At 45.4% G+C, this 27491-nt stretch overlaps 2 protein-coding genes across 4 annotated transcripts; one reads left to right on the top strand and one right to left on the bottom strand.

The window, feature by feature from the left end:
- The first annotated feature begins 1595 nt into the window (after positions 1-1595).
- obsl1a (obscurin like cytoskeletal adaptor 1a) lies at positions 1596-15296 on the top strand. The gene is made up of 23 exons (XM_053416964.1): positions 1596-1879; positions 2708-3962; positions 4844-5113; positions 5196-5456; positions 6215-6520; positions 6809-7075; positions 7160-7435; positions 7525-7639; positions 7867-8027; positions 8112-8384; positions 8482-8757; positions 8860-9135; positions 9216-9491; positions 9573-9848; positions 10637-10906; positions 11016-11282; positions 11693-11959; positions 12041-12153; positions 12252-12405; positions 12572-12733; positions 13606-13710; positions 13815-14081; positions 14630-15296. The coding sequence occupies exons 2-23, from the start codon at positions 2798-2800 to the stop codon at positions 14905-14907; spliced, it is 6081 nt and encodes a 2026-aa protein (XP_053272939.1). The 5' UTR covers positions 1596-1879; positions 2708-2797; the 3' UTR covers positions 14908-15296.
- A 53-nt stretch (positions 15297-15349) lies between these two features.
- LOC128430865 (X-linked retinitis pigmentosa GTPase regulator) lies at positions 15350-26843 on the bottom strand. 3 transcript variants are annotated; one of them, XM_053416966.1, is made up of 17 exons: positions 26727-26843; positions 25794-25919; positions 25504-25596; positions 24717-24779; positions 24464-24622; positions 24056-24205; positions 23623-23781; positions 23326-23481; positions 23066-23190; positions 22740-22931; positions 22368-22554; positions 22120-22214; positions 21973-22032; positions 17542-17742; positions 17411-17459; positions 17096-17214; positions 15350-16581 (listed from the first exon to the last, which is right to left on the bottom strand). In XM_053416966.1, the coding sequence occupies exons 1-17, from the start codon at positions 26755-26757 to the stop codon at positions 16375-16377; spliced, it is 2172 nt and encodes a 723-aa protein (XP_053272941.1). In that variant the 5' UTR covers positions 26758-26843; the 3' UTR covers positions 15350-16374. The 3 variants fall into 3 exon arrangements, with proteins under 3 accessions (XP_053272941.1, XP_053272942.1, XP_053272940.1); XM_053416967.1 differs by having other exon boundaries at positions 17096-17211; XM_053416965.1 differs by lacking the exons at positions 15350-16581; positions 17096-17214; positions 17411-17459; positions 17542-17742 and adding an exon at positions 18813-21758.
- Positions 26844-27491: the final 648 nt, after the last annotated feature.

Raw genomic sequence — 27491 nt, 5'->3', positions numbered from 1 at the left:
ACAGTATGATTAAACAAGACAAATAACCTCCCATAATGTCCAGCTTGTCCTCCGAAGCTTTTTATACTGAAACCCAGTCTCCGGACAAAGAGCGGCACTGTGCTTTTGATTATTCCTGGTGCACTCCATGTACCTAACAGCTGTGGGGATGCCTGCGAGGATGAGGATGCCAGAGGTACCAGCGGCCTTAAATGGCGCCGCTGCCACGGTGCGAGTCCTCCAAACGCCTTTGTTATGCATTTGGCAAATTGCTAACTGACACTTCATCATTTTTCTTGGACATGATTTGTTTGTCTCAAAAGATGACTCAAATGTCCCTTTCTCCTCAGACGTTTTAGAGTCTGTCTAGGTATGCATTGGATGCTGTGCCAAGCGCATTAAGCCGGCACAGTAGGGAATCAAGGATATGTGACCCGCACTGACGATCAAATACCTCCAGCATGACGACAGTTTGCGAGAGTGTATCAGCGGCGCGTGCTATCCTGAAACACTCCACTTGAGGTGATAGCCGAGAGGAGCAATTGTCTGGGAATGCAGGAAACGAGTGTCAACGCCTGATTCAAATCGGAGAGGGAACAGTTAAAAGCCTAAACACAGACGCAGTCCAAGGAGTCCTGCTTCTTCCACTGATTAATAAAGGCTTAATCTATAATCAGTGAAATCACGCAGCTCCATGTTGAGACCTGCACTATCAATAAATGTCAGCTTAGACTGAGACAGACACGTTATAACTGAATAGAAACAGTCCTTAATTGTGAAATTACCTTGTACATAGGTTTGAAAAGTTATTTTGAAAATATCAATATAAATACTTGACCTGCAGTTCCTAGTTTACAGTATTTAAAGTCTTATTATGATAATTTCTAGAAGATTAAGATTATTTTAGATTCAGATGACTTTTTATGAAACTGCTGTGGTAGATCTTAAGTGATGGAAGTAGCGTTAAATGAACGTTAACATAATCAAGAGCTACCGAAATGTATTAAAGACCTAGTATGAAATATTTTCCCCTATTTGTGACTTTTTAAAGCCTAAAATTCTAACTATTAAATCCTTAAGGCCCCTTGGAAACCCTGTGCATACTCAAATCCTAACAACACATTTTCTAACTGGAGTGGACTCTATGTTTTTTCGGTTCAACCCTGTAGATAAATCATTTTCTACTTCAGATGTGACACCGGTTTGACCCTATTCATGGATCAACGTGACTCATGACTGAAGGAGCTCCGGCAGGTGGGGCGTCCTTTCTCTCCTGAGGATTAACTCGGGATATCTATTGAGCTGTGGGATCCATCGCGGCCTCCCTCCCTCTATCTTTAGTGGACCCCCGCCTGTGAATGGAGGGCCTAACTTTATCTGGCTGACCGTCATCGAAGCTGCTGGGTATTTTTAGGTGATGGCTTGCAGTGGCAGCAGCTGTGAAAGCATTTAACGCCGCCCAGCCCCCCCATTCCAACTCCCTCTTGCTCTTTAGCTGTTGGGACAATGACAGTGTCAGAGCTGACGCATACGCCGAGCACTTGACTGAAGGACTGTGGTCATTTCCCTCGCTGCCACCTGCACCCGAATGCCACACGGACCGGACCCAACAAAGACGTGAGGCCTGTGACTATGGACCTCGGATTGTGAATGGAAGATCGGATTCTTTCTCCCTCGCTTTGACTCGGGTTGACCAGGAGCTGTGTCCAAATACAGCAAACCAACCCTGAGGAGAGCTGACGCCAATATCCACTATTTCTACGTGTCACAGAATAATTCCAAGAAGAGCCAAAGGTCACATGACTTAACTGAAGCCTGCCTGAACTTTCTCAGGACTTTATTTTGAAGGGATCATCACATTAGAGACACGATGATTTGAGGAGGCTGACCCAGAGCAGTGGTAAGTTTCTTAAATCAGTGACATCCGTTCTGCTGCATTATGTTTTTTTCCTGTCTCGCTGTACATGTCACATTGCATCAGACATTCAGGCAGAGTGTTTAAAGAGGGTGTATCACGTCTTTACTGAGAATGAGACGTAAGAAATACCTGACATGCTACACAGAGAACTATTTTCTGGACGAGACATGAGCACACGACTGTGCAAGAGGCTGGACTTCAGATGCGTGAGCCTGGTGCGTCCTAGAGAAGAGACACCAGCACTGCATAATGATACCGAAAGCTGCTAGAATCATGGACTGTTATAAGTGTCAGAGGAATTACAAAGGATGTGGGTTGTTGCTAAACTTGACAACATTGTGACAACAAAAACAACACAGTCCAGAAACAAGGAGAATCCAACAGGAAGGATTCACAGCTAGTGAGTTCAGGTGTGTCACTACCCAGTTTGTGTGCTGTGGGACACATGGACTCCGGTGTCTTTTTTTGGACAGACTACTTTATAAATACACTCTTCAATGACTTACAGCACCAGCTGTGAGACAACCGAGAGTGGTGTGCGTTTTCTGAAAACTCACCGAACTAAACCACCACAACATGTTTACATCGGTTCAGCATTGCTCACTGAGTATTTTGAAAAGCTGAAACAAATTCAGGCCAAGTTCCCGGTCGTTAAATGTTTAAATTTAAAGCACCGTCAAGATATTTTTGTTATATCTCACTTTCTATTTCTCACAATCTGTCAGTTTGGGTCAGTTATAAACAGAAATAAACAATTTGTGTCTACAAAAGTTTCATATTTCCCTTTCTCCGATTTTCTCTTTCTCGCAGCTCCTTCACCACGGACAAGACCATCTTTACCAGGATAACCCATCACTAAATACACTTCTTTACCCGAACCAGAAACAAGGGGACATTATCATGGATATTTTTGGAGGTGCTCCTCGTGTTGTGGGCTACCCGCGCCCTGTGCTGGCACAGTGCGGCACTGACGCCACGCTGAGGTGCCAAATCGGCGGCGACCCTCGTCCGGACGTGATCTGGGAGCGTAAAAATGTCCAGATCTTGTCTGAGGGACGCTACAAGCTCGCCGAGGAGGGAAAAGCTTACCTGCTGACTATTACCGGAGTCACCCCGCAGGATGCTGGCCAGTACATATGCAAGGCTAGAAATGACATAGGTGACACGTACGCGGCAGCTTCCCTCAAAGTGGAAGGAGAAGCACAGCAGCAGGAAGAGGGGCAGAGGCAGCTAGGGGTCAACGGCGTGAAGCAAGAAAATGGAGGACACCTGAATGGCTACTGTGAAGTGCAAAATGGTGAACACAGGGGAGAAAACGGAGCAGAGATAAATGGAGAACACAAGTGTAATGGCAAGTTTGGTGAAAAGAGAGAAGAATCTGATGAGAAGCCTCGATTCCTCATCAAGCCCCTCTCCCTGCGCGTGGACAGAGGAGAAGATGCTGCCTTCTCCTGCAAAATCTGGGGCACTCCCGTACCAGAGGTGATCTGGGAGAAAGACGGGAAGAAGCTGCACGACATCTTCGAGAGTTCACACTTTAGCGTGTGCAGCCAAGACGGCGGCTGGTTCCAGCTCAAGGTCTATAGGACGCGCATGCCAGACAAAGGCGTCTACACCTGCAGGGCCGTCAACTGCCAGGGCGAGGCCTTGGCCGGCGCCATCCTTCTGGTGGAGCCCGTACCAGAGCGGGAGGAAAGCAAAAGGTCATCAGGTGGTCAAACTAACAGCCAGTGGTCGCCAAAGCAAAGAGGCGGGCGACTCAGTTTGTCGAGGCTCAAAGAGGAGGCATCCGTCAACCCGGCTGCAGTCAAGAAGTTCGCCGTGGCGGAGGGGAAACACGCCAAGTTCCGGTGCTTCGTGACGGGGAAGCCAAAACCCGAGATCATCTGGAAGAAAAACGGCGTTCCCCTGGAGCCCGGGAGGCGCCACCTGATATTTGAGGACAGGGAGGGGTACTACACGCTGAAGGTTCTGTACTGCAAAGAGCCGGACACAGGGCTGTATGTTTGCGCAGCATCGAACGCTCTGGGAAACACCCTCAGTGCCGTTCACCTGTCCGTCAAAGGTAGGAGATACTTCGACATGCATAAACCTGCTTTTAAAATGGATTATATCAGTGTCCACAATACAAACAGATTGATGAATGGATGAGAAACTGATATTAAATCATAGTCTTCATTTTTCCAAACAAGCAAAAGAGCAAAGACAAACAATTCAAGAGATTCTGCACCAGCATCACTTGCAAACCTTTCAAAATAACAACCAATGAAGCTTCAATGCATCACTGATGCTCGTCTCCAGCCACACACACATAAAACTCGGTCACATTAGCCTTTGTCGTGGCTAATTGCTTCCCCGGTATCGTGGAAATGTACGGCATCACCTCTTAAAGCAGCTAATCATTTTGTCCTGATCCCTTGGTAATGGGCAGATAATTCTCAGGGTCACACGGGTCCTGTCCCTGTGCCAGCTGCCTCTGTCACAAGCGTCCGTTTAGACCCGGGGTCAACGTGTCAGTCGTTAATATGGCGGTAATACAGAGCGACGTCGAGGCAAATGAGAACTGCTTTGTAATTATTTAGTGGTGACGAGAGAGACATGAGAAGCTTGGAATAAAAATAACCTCACAAACAGTAATTGTATTTTTGAGTGTGGACAGCTTGCTCGAAATTAGTTTTTTATAATTACTACCACTATTAACTACATAATGAAAGGTCCAGTATTTAAGATTTAGGAAAACCTTTAACTTTCTGTCTGTTTATTAATTAAATTAACTTAAAGGATCACTTATATTATCAAATATACTACAGCTGTTGTATAATCTAGAAATATTTAGTATTTAAAGCATGGCTGAGTTGTAGTTATACTGTTTGTGTTTAAAACGATACAGTAAACTGAGACATGTAAAGGAATCTTCCATCATTGCCCATTTCCCTTGTTCTCCAGGCCACACTGTCCGCTTCAGGCATCCGTTAAAAGACGTGGAGGTGAGGGAGCGGGACGTTGCCGTGCTGGAGTGCGAGATGCCCGACGAGTCGCTCCCCGCCGCCTGGTACCTGGAGGACCAGCGGCTGATGCCCAGCAGTAAATACGGGATGGAGCAGAAGGGAAGCAGAAGGAGACTCACCATCCACGACGTCGGGACAGACGATGACGGCGTGTATCTGTGTGAGAGGCCTGACGGAGCGAAGACCATCGCGGAGCTGTCAGTTAAAGGTACGATGTGCCGAATACAGAATCACAGTATTTCATCTACTGCATCTACAGTCAATAAATCTAACATTTTGACTACTCACAGGTACTATTGTTCGTAAACTTCCTCGGAAGATGGAGGTCCTCGAGGGCGAGAATGCAGCGTTCTGCGTGGAGGTGGAGGAGGACGAGTTGGAGGTCCACTGGTTCAAAGACGGCCTGAAGCTGCACGAGACCCACCAGACAATCATCAAGACTTTTGGCAGAACTCACATCCTGGTCTTTGTCAACGTGGCCCACCACGACTCAGGGGTGGTGACGTTTGTCACCGGGGGATCCAAGACGTCTTCACGCCTCAAGGTCAAAGGTACTTTTAGGAGACAACACGAAAACAACACAAAACTATGAGCTTTAGTTCCTAAAATCTGAAGCTAGACTTGAACAGATTCCCTAAAGCAGGGGTCTTCCACGTTTTTCAGGCCAAGCACCCCAAAACTGGTGGAGAGATGGAGCAGGGACCCCCTACTATATAAATTGTATAAAATTGTCTTTTATATTAAGCTGGGCCTAGTGCCATATATAAACATAGCTACCCTGTTATTGTGCATTCAATACTAAGCTATTCAAATATAACACAGGCTCATATAGTCATGTTTTTAATTTAAACATGTGCTAGGTACAGGGTGGCCATGCCACTGCCATTTATAAACATACATCTTGCATACAACACTGAGCTATTAAAGTAATTCACAGATTCATGTTTTAATTCTAAACATACATGTAGAAGAGATAGTGAATCCTCAAGCCATCTCTGATGAGTAGCACACAACTTATCTAATCTTGGACGGATGGAGGCTGTCAGGCAGAGAGTCAAATCAGCCTCTCAATATGTCGGATGCATGTTAATGTGTATTTAAAGACATTTAAATTTGTGAAAAAAAATTGGTTAGAAAATAAGTCTTTTTTTTTTTTTTTACATTTAAAAAATTCTAATCAACCAAACATTTCGTGACCCCCCTGCAGTACCTCCGCGGACCCCCTAGGGGTCACGGACCCCCTGTTGAAGACCTCTGCCCTAAAGAATATGACAGGTGGCCTCTCATCCTCCTCCTCTCTGTCCTTTAGCCTCCAGACACTGTCCCCCTATCGGCCCGGGGGGCGTCCAGATGGACGTAGATCGACCCAACAGCGCCCTTCTCACCTGGGTTCCTGCCCCCAACAGCCAGACGTCCACCCGCTCCATCTTTGTGCTTGAGAGACAAGAGGTTGGCTCCCAGGAGTGGCAGAAGTGCTTCAGCTCGGAGTCCGCCACCTCGACCGAGGTCGGCGGCGACAGCGTGCCGTGTGAGGGCGACTACCGCTTCCGAGTCTGCTGCATCAACAAGTACGGGCGGAGTGGTCACGTGGAGTTTCCCAAAGCCGTCCACCTGGGTGAGGAAAAGTACATATGCGTTATTGTGTGTGTGTCAATGTTAACCTGAAGAGAAAGACATTAAATATACTGAATATATGCCAATAGTTCCATGACAGTGACGGGTGAGAATAACGTTGCAAACACATAAAACTTAATTTAGTTGTAAGTACACAATTTAGATGTAATTGTGCAGTTTCAAGCAAAGGCTGTCTTGAAAACATTTATCTTCATGCTAGATGTGATCAGCGTGAACCCACATAATTCTTATCAACTTCTCCTGTTTTCGCTTTTTCCATTGTTCTTAGTTCCTGGGCCCAAAATTCACAGTCGCCTCCAAGGCTGTGAGGTTGTGGAGGGCGAAGACGCGCGCTTCTCCATCGAACTCTCCGCCTCCATGGTTGGAACCTGGTTCCTGAACAGCGCCCAACTGCAGCACGGCGGGCGGTACTCCATACAACAGTCCCAAACACAGCACTCGTTGGTTATCCATGACCCCCACACGACGGAGGACACAGCCGAGGTCACGTTCATAGCCAACGGAGTCCGCGATTCGGCCGTGCTCAAGGTCAAACGTACGTGTTCAAATCGGTTCATCTTGCCAAAAGTCGAATAATGTTTTGGGAGTTTGTTTAATGTTTATTTTCACTTGTTTGCAGCTGCTGTGATCAAATTCAGCCCTCTGTCAGAATCAGACAGCAGTAAGACGGTGGAGAGTGGCGATGCTATTGTTCTCTACTGTGAGGTCTCCCACCCCTCGGCGAAGGTATCCTGGTTCAAAGATGGCGAGGAGCTTGAGCCGGCCGACGGCCTCACCGTCCAATCGGATGGGAACATGAGGAGGATTGTGATCCAATCGGCTGACGCGGGTCACTCTGGAGTTTACACATGTGAGACTTCAGCGGACGTCATCAAATTCAACGTGGACGTTGCAGGTAAGAGACATTTGATTAACAAGTTCACCCTTCTGGTAGCTTGGGTTTCGGCTGTTGACATCCTTCCCTCGCTGCTCCCGTCTGTTCAGGTCCTCCTGTACAGTTTGGGCTGGTTCCACAGGAGGAGCTCCATAAGAGCAGCATGGAACTGGACCCCGTGGTGCTGCTCTGCCACGTCTCCAGGGAGGATGCAGACGTCAAGTGGTAAAGTCCTGCCGGAGACATGCCGGAGAAATATTTCAAATTCTGCTTTTAATCAAAAGGGATATCTTATAAAGTGAGATAAATCAGAGTTTTTGTATTTTTGTTCACTTTGGTTCGTTTCTAGCTCCATCTGTATATCAATTACTCCAAGATTGGACAAAATTACTTTTGTTTCTATTAAACCTGTAAATTGACACAATTGTATTTTTGTCAAATCTGTGTCGCAGGTATAAGGACGGCCATGAGATCGTGCCTGGCGACAACATCACTCTGCAGACAGAAGGAACGGTGAGGAGGTTAATAATCCGCTCTGCAGAAACCTCGGACGCTGGCAGCTACACCTGCCAGGCAGGAGACAACAGCATGGAGTTCACCGTCAATGTCAGAGGTACTGGGACATGTCTGACTCCTGTAGAAGAGACTTAAAATCAACTGTAATACAAACACGAACTGACCTGACAATGCTTCACAGAGCCTCCGGTGATGATCGTGGAACCTAAGGACGATGTGGTGATGGAGAGCTACATCTCAGAGGAGATCCACCTGCAGTGTGAACTGTCCCGCTCTGGCGGTAAGGTGCAGTGGTTCAAGGATGGCCAGGAGGTGGAGGAGAGCAGCAACATCCACCTGCTCACCGAAGGTCCGTACAGGAGGCTGACCGTCCTCTGTGGATCGGTAGAAGATGGCGGGGAGTACGTGTGCAAAACAGACGGAGACTCTGTTTTCTTTCAGCTTATTGTCACAGGTTTGATTGCTCTTGCTTCTGCGATATTCCTATTAAAAATCACGTTTATAAGATGAACTGGTCAAATTAAGTTATTTTTATTTTTCTTCCTGTTCAGAGCCGCTCATCAGAATCGTCTTTCCAACTCAGCCAGAGGTGGAACTGAGCCATTTGGCCTCCGAGAGGCTGGAGCTCAGCTGTGAGATCTCGCAGTCCGATGCCCCTGTCCGGTGGTACAGAGACGGCCTAGAGGTCGATGAGGGCCCTGACTTGATCCTTGAGGCAGACGGAGCTAAACGCCGGCTTGTTATTCCAATGACCACAGTGGAGGACACAGGGGAGTACATATGTGACACTGAAGATGACTCTGTGGCGTTCCTGGTTACTATTACAGGTAAGAATGAGGACTTTAATGGGATTATTTAGCCACTTACACGGAATGTATAGAATTTCAATAGCATTTCTGTCATTTATGTCTCTTTCCTTTTATATTTAGAGCAACTCGTGACACTCACTCGTCCCGAGAACACACCTGACGAACTGGAGAGTTTCGCCGGTAAACCGATTGTGATGGAGATCAACGTATCCCGGCCAAATGCAGAAGTCAGGTGGTGGCTGGATGGCAAAGAAGTAGAGGAGAGCAGTAACATCACCATGGCCGAGGACGGGCTCATCCGTCGACTGACCATCCACGCTCCCATCCCGCAGGATTCTGGAAAATACACCTGCGACGCTGTTGATGATCAAATTGATTTCCACATCAAAGTTTCAGGTAAGAGGCAAACGATTACTTCAGAGATTTTTTTTTTATATATCATTTTCAGTGTCATCATTTTATTTCTGCATCCTCAGAGCCTCCGGTGATGATCTTAAGAAAATCTGAGATAAAGACAGATCTAAAATCCCTGATTTCTGACGACATTGTGCTGGAGTGTGAACTCTCCAGAGTCAACGCCGTCGCCAAATGGTACAAGGACGGCAGTCGGATTGAGGATGATGAAAGGTTCTGTGAAGAAGAGGAAGGCGCTTTCCGCTCGCTGGTCATCCTCAACGCTGAGCTCAGGGACTGCGGAGAGTACTTCCTGGATGTTGGAGATGACAACATCGGCTTCCACGTCACAGTTGAAGGTAAGATCCCTTCAAAAGATTTAATGTTGAGAGGAAAAAAGGTTCCCACTTGGGCAAATAACCTGTCTTCCCCATTTGTAGAGCCTCCAGTGACCATTGTAGGAAATTCAATTGACCCCGACTACCAGGAGATGGTGGCAGGTGACGATCTGATCCTGGCCTGTGAGGTGTCGCGGGCCAATGCCCCCGTCCAGTGGTACTGCAACGACCGGCTGCTTGCCTGTGACCCACGTACCAACATCGAGAGCTACGGGACTCTGAGGAAAATCATCATCTCAAATGTGCAGCCCTCAGATTCTGGAAAGTACATGTGCGACGCTGTGGGGGACAAGATGACCAGTGTCGTCAGGATTCAAGGTACAGACGCATGGTGTAGGGTCTACGAACAATCAGATTTTAAAAAGTCGACTCATATTTTCTTTGTTTCTCTTCTACGTCAAAGAACAACCGGTGACGTTCGTGAACAAGGAGGAGGACATTGTGGTGACGGCGTACGAAGCCGAGAGCGTGACCCTGACGAGTTACGTGTCCAAGGAGAACGCTCAAGTGCGTTGGCTGAGACACTGGGAGCCTGTCGAAGGTGAACGCGTCCGAGCACTCGTGGAGGGCCACAAACGCACCCTCACCATTGAGCCTTTGAGGCGCTCTGATGCGGGCGAGTACACATGCGACGTCAACACGGATCAGATCCACTTCAGCCTGCTGGTCAAAGGTTAGGACTTTAGTTTATTTTTGTCAGTGGACATCAAACACCTCAGAGTTTACTGCAAAGTAATATCTATATTTTGTTGCGTTGCAGAAATGAGAATCAGGTTTGTGAGGCCACTCCAGGACACCGTGGCTCACGCTGATGGTATGGTGACCCTTCGCTGTGAGGTGTGCAAGCCAAAAGCAGACGTGCAGTGGCTGAAGAATGGAGTGGAGGTGGTTCCGAGCAGGAGGTTCTCTATTCGGGCCGACGGCGTGGAGCGAAGCTTGACCATCCACCGATTAACCAGAGAGGATACTGGGGAGTACATCTGTGAGTCCAGAGATGACCGGACCGTGGCGTCGCTCAGAGTAGAGAGTGAGTATGAGCGGACTCAGATTTTCCGTCGTTTCTTACGAGCGTTAGCAGGTTGATGAACTTTGTTGCGTCTCTTCAGTGCCTCGAGTGGTGGAGTTCCTCACAGAGCTCCACAACACCACCGTGCTGGAGGGAGAAGATGCCACCTTCAAGTGCGTGGTTTCCCCCGAGGATGTCCAGTTGGCGTGGCTCATGGACAACGAGGCGATCGGGCTGGGCGATCGTTTCCAGGCGACCCGGAACGGCCTTTGCCACACCTTGGTGATTAAGAAGTGCCAGATGTTGGACTGTTCAAGGATTTCAGCAGAGGCTGAGGGACAAATGAGCAAAGCCAGCCTCAAAGTTCAGGGTAAGAGGATTAAATGAGCGAAGGAGAAAGAGAAAATGGTGAAGATGGTTTGGAGAATGATCAGCAGTTCATCATAACTTTGATATCTGTCTCTCGTCTTTGTCTTCAGAGGCTCAGGTCATGTTTACGAAGAGAATGGAGGCTGTCATGGCAGAGGAGTTGGGCAACGCCACCTTGGAAACGGAGATCAGCCTGGAGACGGGCGAGGTCCAGTGGATGAGGCAGGGGGTGGTCATACAGCCCGGTCCCCGGCACACGCTCGCCCAGAACGGCTGCAAACGCAGTCTGATCATATGCAACCTGAATCTGTCGGACCGGGGAACCTACCGCTGCGAGACCCTGCACGACCGCACGCAGGTCAAGCTCAATGTGGAACGTAAGTGGGAGCTCAGGAGTACAGTTTACCACTTTGCAACTGGGATCTCATCCGACGCAGATTGAGTTCTGGGCAGCAGCAGAACATATTGTAGTGTGCTATTCACACTATGTCCCAGATACTAAAAAGAGCAGGACCTCTACGTGTGAAAAGGTTATACAATAGTGCAATAAATGACACCATGGAGCTACTGTAGGTGGTGTTGATGTAATGTGATAGACTGAGCCAGGTCTATATTTGAACCATCCTTTGTTGTCCTTGAATCAGAGTATTCATTGCAGCAGGAGCAGCATGACTTAAGTTTTTAATTCCTCATAAAGATTTGCCCAACAGTTGCATTGTCTAGATTCTACAGGATTCATGATCCAGATGCTGTAATTAAATCCTGATATCATTTTTTTCCAATCCAGCCCGTAAAATTGTGATCCGTAAAGTCCTAGCCGACCAAGAGACCTTTGAGCGAGAGACCGCCTCCTTCGAGGTGGAGCTCTCCCACGCGGACGTGGAGGGGATCTGGCAGAAGGACGGCATTCGCGTGAAACCAAACAACCAGTGGCGCGTGAGCACCAACGGGCTCGTCCACAGCCTCACCCTGTCCAACCTCACCCTGGAGGACACGGGCACCATCGCTTTCTCCGCTGAGGGGGCGCGCAGCACTGCCAGGCTCACGATCAAAGGTGTGGACAGAGTAAAAATAACCACAACTGACTGATTACTTTTTAGATCTGTTGATTCACACTGTTACTTCGCACTGACAGAGACGCCGGTGTCCATCTTGAGAGCGCTGGCCGATGTCCGTGTGGAGGAGGAATTGCCCGCCACTCTCGAGTGTGAATTCTCCCGGCAAAACGTTGAAGTCCGATGGCTCAAGGTAACACAAACTTGATTGTATTAAAAAAAGTACAAATTGGATATAACAGGTTTTAAACTCACAAGGAATACTTGTATCTTTTGTCTCCTGTGCATCAGAATGGGGCAGAGCTGAAGCCAGGGAAGAACTGTCGGATCTACCCCATGGGCCGGAAGCGGTTCTGTCAGATCCTGCAGTGCTCCTGTGCGGACTCTGGCACCTACACGTGTGATGCGGGGGAAATTACTACTTCCTGTTCGCTGGAGGTTTATGGTAACTGTCTGGGGAGATATTACCAAACCCTTTGAAACATTGATGTTCACAATGAGTTGTGCAGCCTGTAATTTACCTGGAGCTGAGTGTGTGCTCTGCCTCCATCTAGTGGTTAAAAAGGAGATGAGTTTGACATCTTTCTGTGTCCCTGATCTTCATCTGACAGCGCATGAGTTGGAGATAGTGCAGGAGCTGGAGGATATTTACATCAAGGAGGACCAGAATGCTGTGTTCATGTGCGAAGTTTCTCTGGTCGACGTGACGGGAGAGTGGTACAAGGACGGCCACAAGATCCGGCCCACCAGCACCATCAAGATCCGCACAGAAGGTCCGAATTTATTTATATTTATTTGCTATACGAATTAAGCCATCATCTGTTTTCACAGCTGTCAAATTTGAAATACACGTAGACTTTTAAATTTGGAAAACCTGATTAATTATAGTAACCTTTGACATTTGCTGTGCAAAGAGCAGGCAGTCAGGTTACCAGAGGTGTCACGAGAGGGGACTGTATTAATTCCCACTCGAGGAATTGCTCTTAGTCAGTCCGCCTTCTCTTTGAAATCAGCTAAAGAATGGAATCTGTTGCCAAAGCAGATACAAGAAATAAATACTTAGTAAATACGAAAAAATAAGAAAAATTGCTCATTGGTAATCAGATATGTGCACATTAGACGCCTGACTGCCTATTTGCTACAGTTTGTCTCTGTTTTTACTTGCTGTGATATGTCTCATATGTTTTGATGTTGCTTATTGTTGTGCATTGCACCTTTCTGAATATTAGTCTGCGCGTTGTATTTTCATTGTAGGTTGCCATTTGAAAAACTGTCAAGGGACGTCAGATGAAAATTTGCCTGTTGATCTAACCCTGGCTCTTTTACAGTCATTTAGCTGTTTAATGACCTGTCAAGAAAACAAATAAATGAAATCCAATAGATCCCTTACAAACAAAATGCTATTTTCCTACCGATCAATTAAATACAGATTTCCTATAGATCACTGTTGTAACTCATTTTCGAACCAATAAAGTTTGTTAATAAAAAAACTAATCCCTAGCAGGACCCCTAGTGGTCAAACTAGGGAACTAAAAAAAAAGATTATCATAGCATATTAATAGGTGACAAATTACATTAAAATAAAAAGTTGAACCTTGAATTTACCTTAAACAAAGCTCTTGTTATGTTGTTTTTCCTCCATCAGGGACCAAACACTTCCTGTTGATGTGCAACGTCACAGCCGAAGATGCCGGTGAAATCCGGTTTGTAGCCAGAGCCCTTGAATCCACCGCTTACCTGGAAGTGGAGGGTGAGATGCTTTTTAAAGTTTGTATTTATCTCATTAAAGTTAGTAGAAGTTGAATACATATCTATAAATACATTTAAATGTCCGCCCCGTTCGCGTGGATGCAGAACTTCCGGTTACCATCGTCAAGCCCCTGCGGGATCGCACGGCGCTGGAGAAACATCGCTTGATCCTGGAGTGCACCGTGTCGTCGCCCCGCTGTGGAGCCTCCTGGTTCAGGGGCCGGGAGGAGCTGGTGGCCGGGGGCCGGGTGGAGATCCTGGCGGACGGTTGCTCCCACAAGCTGGTGATCCAGCAGGTGGTCGTGGAGGACGAGGGCACCTACAGCGTCAAGGTCGGGGAGCACACGTCCGAGGCCAAACTGCTTGTGGAAGGTGAGACGATGAGGGATCGTGTGTGAATGGGAATTAAGTTTAAGGTTTGATATCCAATCTAATCTAATCTAATATCCAGAAGATACATCACCTTCCTCCTATGGTCCAGGGCTGCTGCTCCTCTTCTCAGCCTCTGTCAGAAACCCCTGTATCTTTAAAGGGGTAGTTCACCCAAAAATGGAAAGTCACTCATTATCTACTCACCGCTGATGATGATCGAATGTTCTTCGATATTGTTGTTTTATTTAGTAAATACTGAATCCGACATAATGTCCAGGTGTACGTGTCATGTCTAAAATAATTCATAGGACGACAAGGCCCTCATTGAAACGGAATTATTAACCAAGGAATAATTTAAAAAGTACATTTTGGGTGGCTTTATAGTTCTTGGAGCCCGTTATGACGTCAATAGTATTTCATCTAAATTATATAAACATAAAAGATGATTTTCCTTCACGAGAGGAAAGAAACTAACAAAGCATCATGTCTCTCCTTTGGTTTTATAGTTTGTATAAAACTTCCCTCTGTTTCCCTCCATGCCGCTGCAGCCCAGGCTCTCGTGATGGTCAAAGAGCTCGAGGACCTGGAGGTGACCGAGCCCGAGCCGGCGACCTTCCAGTGCGAGGTGTCTTTGGCCATAAGCAAGCCCCCCATCTGGACTCTGAACGGGGAGCCCCTCCACTCGGGCCCCGCCGTCCGGCTGGAAAACCACGGCACGGTTCACAAGCTCACCCTGAGGAGCACCAGCGCGGACATGAGCGGGACGGTGAAGTTTACCACGGGCAAGGCCAGGAGCAGCGCCACGCTCAGGGTCGTGGAGGAGTAGAGGAGCGAGAAGGAGAAACGAAAGTGACTCAGAAAGAAAGGGAAGGAACTTAACGAAAAAAATGGAAAATGCTTTTGTCCTATTGGACTTTGTTCAAATGCATTTGTTGTGATTGGATCTCCTTTCCAATTTCAAATTAAGGGTATTCGGTGAAGCTGGGCTGGGACTGAATTAAGCATTTTAGTTTCTTCAGTCCAGTTATTCCTTTTTTTATATAGTGTGGATGATATTTATTTTCCTAGTTGACTTTACTTTGTCATATTCTGATGAGAACCCCTCAAAATAAAACATAAAGCAAAATTAAACATATCCCACAATCTCTCACTTCCCGATGGTGCAAACAGAATGTTGTTATAGTATTTTTATAAAGTGCTGCTGGATATATACGTCATGCATATTGTTTTTTGTGTCCTTTTCACAACAAAAGAAATAATGACTCGTGTTCAGCTTTGTATGAAAAGGCTTTAATGGTATCACAAAAATTCCAAAAATTGTAAATGAGACCAACACATCAGATTATAAAACTCTTGAAAATGCATCACGTCAAAAAGTGCAAATGTGCTCGAGGACCATTTTGCAATAAATAACAATATTTACATCCTCACAGTTTAAAACTCATACACACACACACACACACACGCAGGCACACACTTTGAGGTTCAGCTGCTGGGAAGTAAAGGTACCACACAAGAACAAATGAAAAGCTAATATCCTCCCAGCAGCAGCGTGGCGCTACTGGTCTTACTGGTGGAGGAGGCTCAGCTGTAGGTCACTTGTGGACAGTGGTTAAAAGTTTAGTGGTTTTAAAGCTGCTCTCGGAGAGAAGGTGTGCTGGTGGCTCCAGATACAGGCAAAAAGAAAATCAAACTTTTAAAGTAACGCTTCACATGTATCAGTATGAAATCAGTCACTTGGATTCACAGCAGTTACAATGGCTTTTATAGAGCTTAAACTATTGGTTATTTATAATTGATTAACCAATCGACAGAATATTAAAAAGTAAATAGTTTTTGTAACTAAGCCGTTTGATGGGAAAAAAAATAAGAGTATTTGCTGCATTTCTGATTCATAGATCAGGAGATAATCTAGTTTTTGCTGTGTCAGTGGTAGTCCACCGTTACTTCTGTGAATCCAACGCCTCACAGTGGTGTCACGGGGTAATGACACCCTGGAGAACACAAGTGAGAGATTAAAACTTTAAAAAAATAAGATTTTCAGAGGGAGGAATATTTGCTCTTCAATCTCAAACTTCCTGATAAGCAGAGAAATTGACATCACCTTTTTTTTTACTGATGTGAATTTGAGGTGTGGCTTCACTTCACTGCATGATACTGTGCACCACTCACTGTGTCTCAGGACTCCATCGTCTCTGAGGGCTTGAAAAATACAGTTCGCTGCTACTAATGAAGCTTTAACTCTTTGGTCTGACAAGATAATGGAGGCCGCCTGAGAGTTTGGCTCCGGGGATCACAGTACTGTGCAGGCACCGGAGCGAGGCCCTCTGGCTCCGGAGGGCGTCGACTTCTGCTGTGCTCCACTTCGGTTTGTTCCTGGGTTGCCGCTCCCGGCGATGTCAGGGGACGGAGGCTCGGCCGTGTCCCCGCTGACTGGTGCCTCTGCTGGGGTTTGGTCCTGCTTGGATCTGGAGAAGGACAGGCGCCTGAAGATGGAGAGCTGAGAGGAGGAGGAGGAGGAGAGAGGAAGTTAATCTGCTAACAACTCGTATGTGTTTAGACTTACCTCGGCTTTAACACATTCCTTTCGTTCCCTTGTTCAGTTCAGAATTGATCCCTTTTCGTGCAAACATTTTTGAAATAATAACCTTACTGCAAAAGTGAGCAGTGTGGTGACAGTTCCTTGCCTTACATTCCTTACATGTGCATGAAAAGGTTGCTTGCAGGAGCCGAATAGAATTTTTTAAACACCCACAATCATCTTAAACCTGCTCTTTACTTACTCACCTGTCTAGGATCATGTTTGTAACCTTCGCTGTCATTATACGTATGGAGTATGCTGTTGTTCTGAGTATTTTAGGAAATATAATAATCTTCTGCCATATAAACTATACTTCAAAGTAATAAATATCTCTCCTATAAGGCAATCGTTCTTTAAAAATGTAATGCAACATTTCCAGTGATGTAAGTGTTATGTAAACTCCGACGTAACACAGACGACTTCTTGTTTCTACCTTTTTGTTGGAGCCCGATTGGCTCTTTGAGTTGCTGTCTGCCGTCCCATTGGCCGGTTTGGTGCTGTCGCCTGACTTCTCTTCACCGGTGGTTTCAGGCTCCTCAGTGATTTGAGCTGCTGATGAGAGGAGAGTTGACAGTCTGTTTTTACAACCATCTGCATTTCCAGTTTTTTCAAGAGGTCAAACTTAACTTTAACTATTAACACTTATCTCCTAACCCCATCAGTTATCTCAAAGAAATGTATGTACACTTATCCTAAAACCACGGAACAGAAGACGCTATTCAAAGGTGGAAAACTATAATAAAGTCACCTTTCTGCTCTCCATCAGGCACAGCTTCTTCTATGAGCTTGTCTGATTTCTGTAAAGAACGGACATGTTACATGTTAGCACCGACAATAATCACGAATCATGCTTTTCATTTAATAATTCTGTGAACCTACGGGACTCTGAGTCTCCTCGGCTGACTTCTCCGTCAGATCCTCCAAACTCTGCGACGACTGCTCCTCTGTCTCGGCCGACGTATCGTCCTCCTCTTCTACCTCCTCTACCTCTTCATCTTGAACATTTCCCTCGTCCACCTCTTCTTCCTCGTCTTCCTCCTCCTCTCCTTTGCTCCACGTTTTGAATGGATTCGTCAAATCCTACCAAGAGTAAGAGAATTGAGGACATGAGGACGGGAATCAAAGCTCACCGCAATAAAATCTCTTTAATATCTAGTGTTGTGGCATTTTTAACTATAATAACCACCTGATGCTATATTTTCCCAGATCTACAAGTGGAGACAAATGCTGGGCAGCTTTATCTACATTGTTTAATCAAGGGTGGAGGAGCGGGGTCGAAAATCTTGATCTACATGTTGTTTATGCAGTAAATTAAAACTCCTGCAGTGCTGAATAAAGAAAAATAAGATGACAAGCAGCTCTGATAATCCGGACTACATCAGGGGATGATGGGAAGGGATTACAGTTGGGATTATAAACACAGGGACAATGACGTGAGAGGTAGAAGAAAACAAGCCCCACCTCCTCCTGAAACCAGCCAATCAAACACACACACAGGTTAATAGAGAGATTAAGCATCAAATGACAAATGAGTGCATTGATTTCTCAGATCAATTATTTATTGGTAAAATAATCTGATTTGAATTTCTCTGTAATGAGGATTTACTGCTTTTCTGCTTTATGTCGTAAACGGAACATTACTGGGGTCTGAACTCTAACCCTAACCCTAACCCATTCCATAAAAAATAGAATAGAAAAAAAAATATGAAGCAATAAAAATAACGAACCCTAAACCTGATAAGTCCTCACATTCCAATTGTACTTTTTAGTTTAGTGGATTGTTGAGCCAGAGGAATTTGAGATAAGAGCAGAACCAAATACAATATCATGATATCAGAAAAAGATTGAAGCCCGATTATTTTAATTAAAACAAAACTATTTTTGGAATCTCAATTTCTTCCCTCAACTCTGTGAATATGTTTCTGACTTTGGGGTGAATCTACAATCAGTAGAAATAAAACCTCTGGAATCTGAGTTTGTGTTTCAGTTGTGTTCTTACAACCTCTCACCTAATTTTCATTCCCTTGCATCTCCATTTATTTTGGAAATTAATACAAAACCAAAGCAAAAAAACCACTTAAAGCAAATGAAACAGACATTTATTACAAAAGACAGAAATGAATGAAAAAGAGACAAATAAAGAAGAGGGATTGTTTTGCGTGTATGTGTAAAATCTTTTTCTTAGCCAAAGATTAAGGCACCGTGTGTGAAGAATCACCGCTTCAGGGACTGAATCAAATATAACAGACAAAAACAAAATGCTTCCAAAGACAAGTAAACAAAGCATTCACAAGACACATTTGATCACTTTCAAAGACAGAGATAGAAATGCATTTTTTTAAAGAAATGAATGAGATGATTTAATAGAAAGAAAGGTCAGAAGAAAGGCACAGTGTGTGAGAAGTGACACCAGCAGCAGGAAGCCCAGGGATGTGGCGACGCTCGGACTCAAACTCTAAACGCCTCATGCACCAGCTCTAAAGCAGATTCATTTTTTTATTATTATCTGGAAGTTTCCTGGGGAAGAAATGTGTTCTCGGGCCCCTAATGACGAATGTCAGTTTCACTTCCCCCGGCACCAACAAACCATTTCAGGACTTGAGCTGAAATTACTAGATGATACAACTTTTAGGCAATTGATAGAAAGCTTATTGGCAAAAAAATTTAAAGCAAGAAAATTTTGAAGATTTCTAAAATCCAAATTTCTTGGAATAATGGAATAACTTATTTCTGGCATTTTATAGATTCAACATCAACCAATTTATCAATTAATAAAGAAAATACTTGTCAGTGGCTGCAGCCTTGTAGTACTTTGATGGATTGATACTGACTTCATCAAGCTTTTCTGTGTTTTCTGAAATACTTGAAATACTACTAATGCCATTTGATAAAACACAACTTTACAACACTTATATTACACTAAGGGCTGTATTATAATAACTCGGGATTAAAACTACAGATTTTCTCCACTGGGCCAGGTCTTAAGATGAAGGATGGATCATATTTTCTATTGTACATTTCTAATGAACATTAATTTGAAAAAATAATTGACAGGTTGATTAAAAATAAAATGATGAGTTTAAAGCTCCGGGTTATTTCAGGTTGAGGTACTGAGGTAGAACATCGCCCCAAAACTCCTCCTCCTCCCCCGCTGCATCACCTTTGCCCCCTGACCTGGGTTTACTTGTAGATTTTGCACTTTTGACTTTTTTGACCTCTTCCTCCTCCTCCTCCTCCTCCTCTTCACTATCAGCCTCATCCTCTTTTTCTTCCCCCTCCTCTTCTTCTTCCTCCTCCTCCTCTTCACTGTCTTTTTCTTCTTCCTCTTCTTCCTCCTCCTCCTCCTCCTCACTCTCTTTTTCCTCTTCCTCTTCCTCCTCCTCTTCTTCTTCTTCTTCCTCCTCCTCCTCCTCCTCCTCACTCTCTTTTGCCTCCTCCTCCGTCTCTTCCTCAGCACTCTCTTCCTCTTCCTCCTCACTATCACCATCTTCCTCTTCGTCATTGTCTTTGTCACTTTCTGCCTCATTTTCGCTCTCTTCTTCCTCACTACTCTCCTCCTCTTCCTCCTCGGCACTACTCTCCTTTTCCCCCTCATCCTCCTCCTCTTCTCCCTCATCCTCACTCTCTCCCTCACTCGCACTCTCTCCCTCACTCGCACTCTCTACCTCACTCTCTTCTCTGTCTTCTGATGACTTTAAAGATTCACTTTCATCCTCCTCTTCTTCTTCAACCTCGCTTTCTAAATCCCCCTCTTCTTCTGCTTCACCTTCCTCCTCCTCGTTTTCACTCTCTCCTCCCCTGCTCTCTGTCTCCTGACTTGAGGCTTCCTCGTCTTCCTCTTCATCCTCTACATCAACTCCTTTGCTGTCTTTCTCTTCAGTCTCATCTTCACTTTCACTCCCTCCTGCCTCTTCCTCCTCCTCTTCCTCAGCAGCACTCTCGTCTTCCGCCTCATCCCTGCTTGTTTCCGATTCATCTTCGGGTTGAAGAGTGTCACTGTCTTCTTCATCTTCTTCAACTGCTGTGACTTTCTCGATACTCTGGCTCTCTTCCTCCTCTTCTTCACTTATGTCTGCACTCGTTCTCTGCCCCTTCTCATCTTCATCCCCCTCCTCCTCCTGTTTGACTGTTGCAGAGTTTGTCTGCTCGTCGCTCCCCTCCTTACTTTCATCCTGGCTCGTCCCCTTCTCGTCCTGACTCGTCCTCTCCTCAGGACTCTCAGACACGGGTATAATGTTGACGCTGACCGCGGATTTGTGGCTCAAATCGGCAGATTGATCACTTCTTGATTTCCTGGAATTGTCTTTCAGGACACCATGGCTGCTCTCAGATGATGACAGCGAGCTAAACTGGCTTCTGGACGCCACCTCATGTGCTAACACTGCTCCGGCTGCGAGTGAGGCGGTCGCAGCGAGCAGACCGAGACCTGGCGACTCTGACTGAGCCTCTTTTTTGTTTTTCTCATTCTTAGATTTTTTGGACAAGTCGGGGACCTCTTTAGCTTTGGGGCGCCCTTTCGTCCCGGAAACCAGTTGAACGCTTTTCGTGCTTTCCTCTTCCATGGCGTCACTCAGGTGAAATCCAGACGAGTCCTTAAGTCTGCGTTTACTCTGCAAACCAACTCCCGCTTGATGACTCTGCACGATTATCGGTTTGCTTGTTAAAGGTTTCGGCTGCGCTTGTTTACCTTTGGCCACAGAGCCAACACCTGGAGCTGTCTCTTTTGGTACTGGACTTTGTTTCGACTCTGGAACCTGCTTCCTGCCAACCTCTATCATCTTGCTTTCACCCTGCGCTGACCTGGGTCGCTGCTTAGATGCTGCCTTCCCCTTATCCCCTACATTCAGGGGTTTGTTTTTACTGGGTTTCCTCTCCAGCTCCCCCATCACATTCTCTTTATTCGGGTTTGCTGTCTTCTGTCTCTGTGAAGCACTGCGGCTCCTCAAGAGCTCTGAGGGCAACGCCTGGCAAGGAGAGACAGTCTCGCTCCTACGAGATGGGGGAGTCGAAGAGAAACTGCTCTGCTTCGAGAGGTTTCTCTTCTTCGTTAGGTTCTCTTTCTGTCCTGCAGTGGTCTTACCATGCTTACCCTTCCTCTATCCCCCAGCACGAGAAAGCAAAAAGAGGATGGAAAAAGAGGCATGCATTAGAGAGAGAGAGAGAAAGAGACATGCAGATAAATCAAGAGACAGGAAATCAGATATTAATGAGCAAGAAAAAAACTGAAGAAGTGAGAAGTCAAAGCAGTGTCTGTGATATGCTGATAAAGGTGGATGATTTTATATATATTATAAAAAGTGTGTGAGTTACCTTCTGGACTGGAGACAGAGTGAGTGTTTTATCACTGGGGTCCATCTTCATCACATGCGTCTATCAGGAGGAAGGAAAAGAGCAGAAATTATTGAAAATAATCAACGGAACATACAGAACAGCTACGGGGATCAACTCCTTTCTCACCATGTTGAGGAAGTCTGTGGTTTCTCCCAGACCTTTAACGCTGTCGGTGTCGGTCAGGCTCTCCACGAGGCTGTCTGTATCGCCCTCTGTCTGCCCTGACGTGACAGGAAAAAAAGGATGCCGTGTTAGTGTAAAGGTCCAATTATCACGCCGGATGTTTTCCTGATTCTCCCCGAGTGTCAAGAATTTAATTCTAATCTTTTATAGTTATGAGATGCAGGATTAGGAGGTGGCGGTGAGGTAGGTACCCTGGAGGTTTGACCCTGTGCTCCCGTGTCGGTGAGCGCCGTTGAGCACCTTTCTGTGGGTGAGCTCGGGCGGAGGCAGTCTGGGCGGAATGGTGTGGCTGGAGACGGGAAGCGGCGGCTGGAGGTAGCCGGGTGTCATGGCGGGCAGAGTGCGGAACATGGTACCAAACTGTTCTGGAGATCTCTCCTACGGGGGAAACGTCGGAAGAGCATTTGAGTAAGCAGGAGTCACATGGTAATATACGTAAAAAGATATATTCTGCCTTGTATCAAAATTAGGGTAACTAGAATCCTGTTTGTCCAGCATCAGCACTGCTTTTGGAATAATAACTTGTTTTATCTACGGAATGGATCCTGCCTCCGTGCCCTCACCCTCTCCCTCCGGCGAACCCGAGCAGAGAGGCTCCTCTGCAGGGTGGAGGAGTCGCCCGTGTCCCCCAGCAGCTCCACGTACGGCCTCTCCAGGTAAACCTCCGTCACGTCGTCCTCCTCCAGAGTCACATCGCTGCAGGTCTGATCCCTCGGCTGAGCCAACACCACCATGTGACAGCCGCCGCACACGGCCTGGACACGTGTAGAAAAAATATAGGTCACCATTTGTAGGGATTTTCTTTATCCGTCACAAAATGTAATACATACCATGTGTTTTCTTTTTAACATATAAGCAAATTAATTGAATATAAAGTAAAAACACCTACTGCCTGGACGTTGTACTTGAGGAAGCGTGGACACAGAGTTGGTTTGAACTGGTTGGTAAAGTTCTCGTCTCCGAGGCCCAGTTTGCCGTGTCTGCCATCTCCAAATGTGTAGAGCAAACCCCCATCTGCAAATAAACATAACAGCAGCATCTCAGTCACTGTAGAATTTTGATCAGAACAGTGGGATTTAATTAGGAAATCAGTAATTTAGATGTGGCATTGAAACAGAGGCTACATAATAAAAAACAGGCAGTATTTACCAGTGACCAGTGCAGTGTGATTCTCCCCGCAGGCCACCTGATGGACCCGTCCCTTCCTGAAGTGTTCGACCATACGCGGCATCCGGCACTCGAATGTAAACGTCCCGTGACCGAGCTGTCCAAACTGGCCGAGGCCGAACGTGTACACGTCTTCCTCTGGAGGAGATGGGAGAAGCAATAAAGCATGACCTTAAACAAATATGTGTTTCCAGTTGATTTGAACCTTAAAGAATGAACGCACCAAAGCAATCTAAATTATCAACTGTCTTAAGCTCCATCATCCGTGTTGGCTGTTACCTGTTAGCGCCACAGTGTGTCCACCCCCACAGGCCACCTGTGTCACCGGCTCCTTGATGCTCTTCACCACCTGGGGGACTCGGTGTCTGGGCAGCTGGCCGGTGCCCAGGCCCAGTTTGCCGCTGTCCCGCTCTCCAAACGTGTAGAGGTCTCCATCAACTGAGACGTAGAGGGAAATAGTTTTTTACACAACTGAAACTTTAAGTTGGCACGTTCCTTCAAATGATCACAGTGACACATCTTTATTTTAAATATATGCATTTAGTAAAAGGTTAAGATATCATTTACAACACAATTGAATTAGCAAGTTGCTACAGATGTTTTTTGTTTCCTTCTGACATATAATCGGTTGATCTTACATCGACTCGTCCCTTTTCCTCTATTTTTTAGTTTGATGAATCGTGATGACCCTTAACCCTCTGTCTCTGCTCACCCGTCACTAAGGCAGAGTGGTAGTATCCGCAGGACACCCAGCTGATTGGTTCTCCCACGCTGACTTCCTGCGGCGTGGTGGCGTGACTCTCCTTCCCCAAACCGATCTGACCCTCAGCGTTGTCCCCCCACATGAAGAGTTTACCACTTTCTGTGAGGGGCAGGAGGGTCATTTAGTTTATTAAAGATCATTTACCAATAAAACAGACTATATGTATGAGTTGGGATGTCAGTCTTTCCTAATATGTGATATTTATTGAGCAGTAAGGACATATGGAATATGATTGACACATGTACTGACACTTAGTCCCACGGCTGTGAATGCAAAGTGCAAACATTTCTAATAACATTCCACAAAAAATGCAAATTACATTTTACATGAGCTGAGGTGTCAGTGGTCGAGGCTCACCTGTGAGAGCAGCCGAGGTGTTTGAACCCGCAGCGAGCATTTTCATTGGTCCGTGCGAATCGAGGAAGTGGACCCGCTGAAACGCCGTCCTCTCCTCGCAGTCGCCGAGCCCCAGCTGACCCTCGCTGTTCCCGCCTGAGGTGTAGACTTTTCCCTGAGCTGCAGGGGAAACACAACATAATCTATGAAAAATAAACGACACAGGTAGGTTTTTTTAATTGTTTTTAAGTGAATCTTTAACTGAACCACTGACCGGTGCAGATGAGGGTGTGGTTTCTTCCACAGGCCACATGCTGGACTTTCTCAGACTTCAGAGCTGAAAGAATTTGAATGATATTATGATAAACAGTTCTGTATCTATTTTTTACGGCATGATAATTTTTAGTTTTGTGCTTGACAGGTGATCTGGGAAACTTCTCAAAATCTTAACTCAAGGCCCTCTTACTAGACGTGTTCCAGTGCTTTCAATCATGCCATGGAGTGTGAAACTAGTTATTCAAGCCTACTTTACCCTGTATTATTTATTTTTACCAGTAGAGCACAGCAATCTCTCAAGCTCCCTCGGGCTCCAGATTAGAGCAGATTACAGACCCCCCTGGTTGGTTTTATACTTTAGTTTCCCTTCAGCAGGACTCTCACAGTTAAAAAAGACTGGATGCAAAATGAGTCTCTATTTGTCACTACGTGCTCCATCCACGTGTTTACTTTACCGAATGACATGTCATGTCCCTAATTCTAGTTATATCTGAGCAAATAAGTATAAAAGATCTTCACATATCATACCAGCAGGCTAAGATGTAAGAAATTGGACCGACCACCTACTTAATATATTATTATATAGACATGCATCATTATGTAGACATTATTTCCGGTCAGATGGCTTTTTATTTACAATCAAGAGCTCCAGAGGCGCCTCCTCCTCTGAGTGACTCCCTCCTCACTGCTCTTTGAGGAGGTTGAAAGCAGCTGTCAGTGGCAACACACTACACACACTGCGTTGAAGTCATGAATAAGGAACGGAGAGCGATTTAAAGACCGACCTTTGACACACGTCGGCTTGTTCACAGTCAGTTTGGATCCCAGACCGAGTTGGCCCCAGTTGTTGCTGCCGAACATGAAGAGTTTCCCATTTTCTGCAGAGACGAAAAAGACGGGACAATCTGAAACAGCTCGGCCCACAAATAGAATCTTTGATTGTTTAATGGTAAGCACTAGAAAATGTCCTACTCAATAAAAGTCAAGTAATAACTAGTATGAGGTTAAATTCAAATATTGCAAACGTTCGAAACACTTTTCCGACACAGTTTGAAACCTGTAAAGCGTCTCTTACCCGTTATTAAGGCGGTGTGTTCGTCCCCACAGGCGATTTTGAGTGGGACGTCGTTTTTAAGCCAGAATTTACTGGGGACGTTGTCGGCGAATTTACTCTTCCCAAAAGTAAAAACTGCTCCCGACTCTATGAGAAGGGAAAACAGGTGAAGAGGAAAAAGGCTCCAAATATTGATCAATCCATCACATATCCATAAAAACATCAGAAAACAGTGAGAACTGCCCAGGTCGGCAGATTAAAGTATCTTATTTGATCTGATCAACAGTGGAAAACCTCAAAAATATATAGTAAACAATTCAGGTTTGTGCATTTTTGCTTGAAAATGAGAATTAGAATAGTTACTAATGGATTAAGCTCCTTACTGTACCAACCAATTAATTAAGGATGAATGGATGATTGTGAATGAAGTCAGTGGATAAAGAATTATACATACAGAAAGCTCTGTAGGAAGCGTTGTGTAGAACTTGTGTATACTTCAGCAAGTAAACGTGTGATTATGTCGTGTTATATGACAGAATACACCCAAACCCAACATTACCTATTGATAAAGGTAAGTAGAAGTGTGATGATACTGTAACATGGGGTTTTAAAAGGCATCGGGAAAACGTATTAGTGTTGAGCACATTGCGAAATGAACGTTTTCCCCTTAACGTTTTCTTTAACTGTGGAGGAGCAGGTAACGGTAAATAGAAATAGCAACAACAGCAAAATACTCAACACAATAAAGAAGCTGGGTGATAAACAACCGAGAGACTGAAGCAGGGGGAAAGTGAGTAGTTTACGGTCGGTTAGCCAGTTAGCTACAGCAGAAGCTAACCACTGCATGTCGGTGATTAGCCGAGCACTGACGCTAAGTGAGGGCTTTTTGTATTTTACACGTTTCGCTACGAGCCCGAGCGAGAGTCCGGTAAAGAGAAGAGGATCGTTCCTGACCTGGTATCTCGTCCTCGGCCTCCCCCGCCATCTCTGCTGGACTTTAATCCGCTTTGCTCGGTGTCCCGGGCGCGTTGGTGCCCCTCTTGTTTTCGACTCCCGACAACCCGGAAATGCACAAAACGTCTCCTAGGTTACGACGCAGGCCACGTGACCCTTGAAGGGATGAGGCGTATTATTTTGATCTTACCGTTACTTTATTCAAAGATGGATTCTGTGATGGGAGTTTGTTCGTTGGACTATATATTTAATTAGATTGTTTTATTTAATGACTTTATATCTCTGATTACACCTAGAAGAAGAAAGGCCTCTGGTTAACTTTTCCATTCTACTCAGCAAGATACTTTAGTTTACAACACATATTTTAGGTGTATTATATTTTAATAGTTTGGTTTCATATTCAATTGCTACACTTGTGGTTTTCTCAAATATTTGATAACACTAGAAGGGAGCCTGTGACATGAACTTCATAGCCAGAGACTGCTGTATGGAACTGTGCACATAATAGTCTTCAATTCTATTCGTGCACCTCATTAAAGCTTTAATGCTTTCTCAAAATTCATAGACAACCTTTGACTTAGTACCAAAATTACAATAAGTTATCACCAAGTTTTATTGACACCGCAATATTAATTATAACACTGGTGACAGTGGCATGATTCAAATGTTAATATCTCCCTTCTAACAGTTCAGGATTTTTAGATTAAAGGTGCATTTACAAATTGTGTGTTTAGAAATACCAACCTTCCCCAGTATGAGAACACA

The sequence above is a fragment of the Pleuronectes platessa genome, chromosome 24 (assembly GCF_947347685.1).
Source record: "Pleuronectes platessa chromosome 24, fPlePla1.1, whole genome shotgun sequence".
NCBI lineage: Eukaryota > Metazoa > Chordata > Actinopteri > Pleuronectiformes > Pleuronectidae > Pleuronectes > Pleuronectes platessa.
This window is presented reverse-complemented; position numbering and strand designations above follow the sequence as displayed.

Bases quoted from the DNA above. Each gene is read 5' to 3' on its own strand.
- obsl1a (XM_053416964.1), top strand. From the start codon at position 2,798: ATGGATATTTTTGGAGGTGCTCCTCGTGTTGTGGGCTACCCGCGCCCT. The intron at 6,521-6,808 runs GTGAGGAAAAGT...CATTGTTCTTAG, and splicing joins TCCCAAAGCCGTCCACCTGG to TTCCTGGGCCCAAAATTCAC. The intron at 12,734-13,605 runs GTCCGAATTTAT...TTCCTCCATCAG, and splicing joins CATCAAGATCCGCACAGAAG to GGACCAAACACTTCCTGTTG.
- LOC128430865 (XM_053416965.1), bottom strand. From the start codon at position 26,757: ATGGCGGGGGAGGCCGAGGACGAGATACCAG. The intron at 25,597-25,793 runs GTAAGAGACGCT...TCGTCTCTGCAG, and splicing joins ACACACCGCCTTAATAACGG to AAAATGGGAAACTCTTCATG. The intron at 24,206-24,463 runs GTGAGCCTCGAC...TGCCCCTCACAG, and splicing joins CACCTCGGCTGCTCTCACAG to AAAGTGGTAAACTCTTCATG.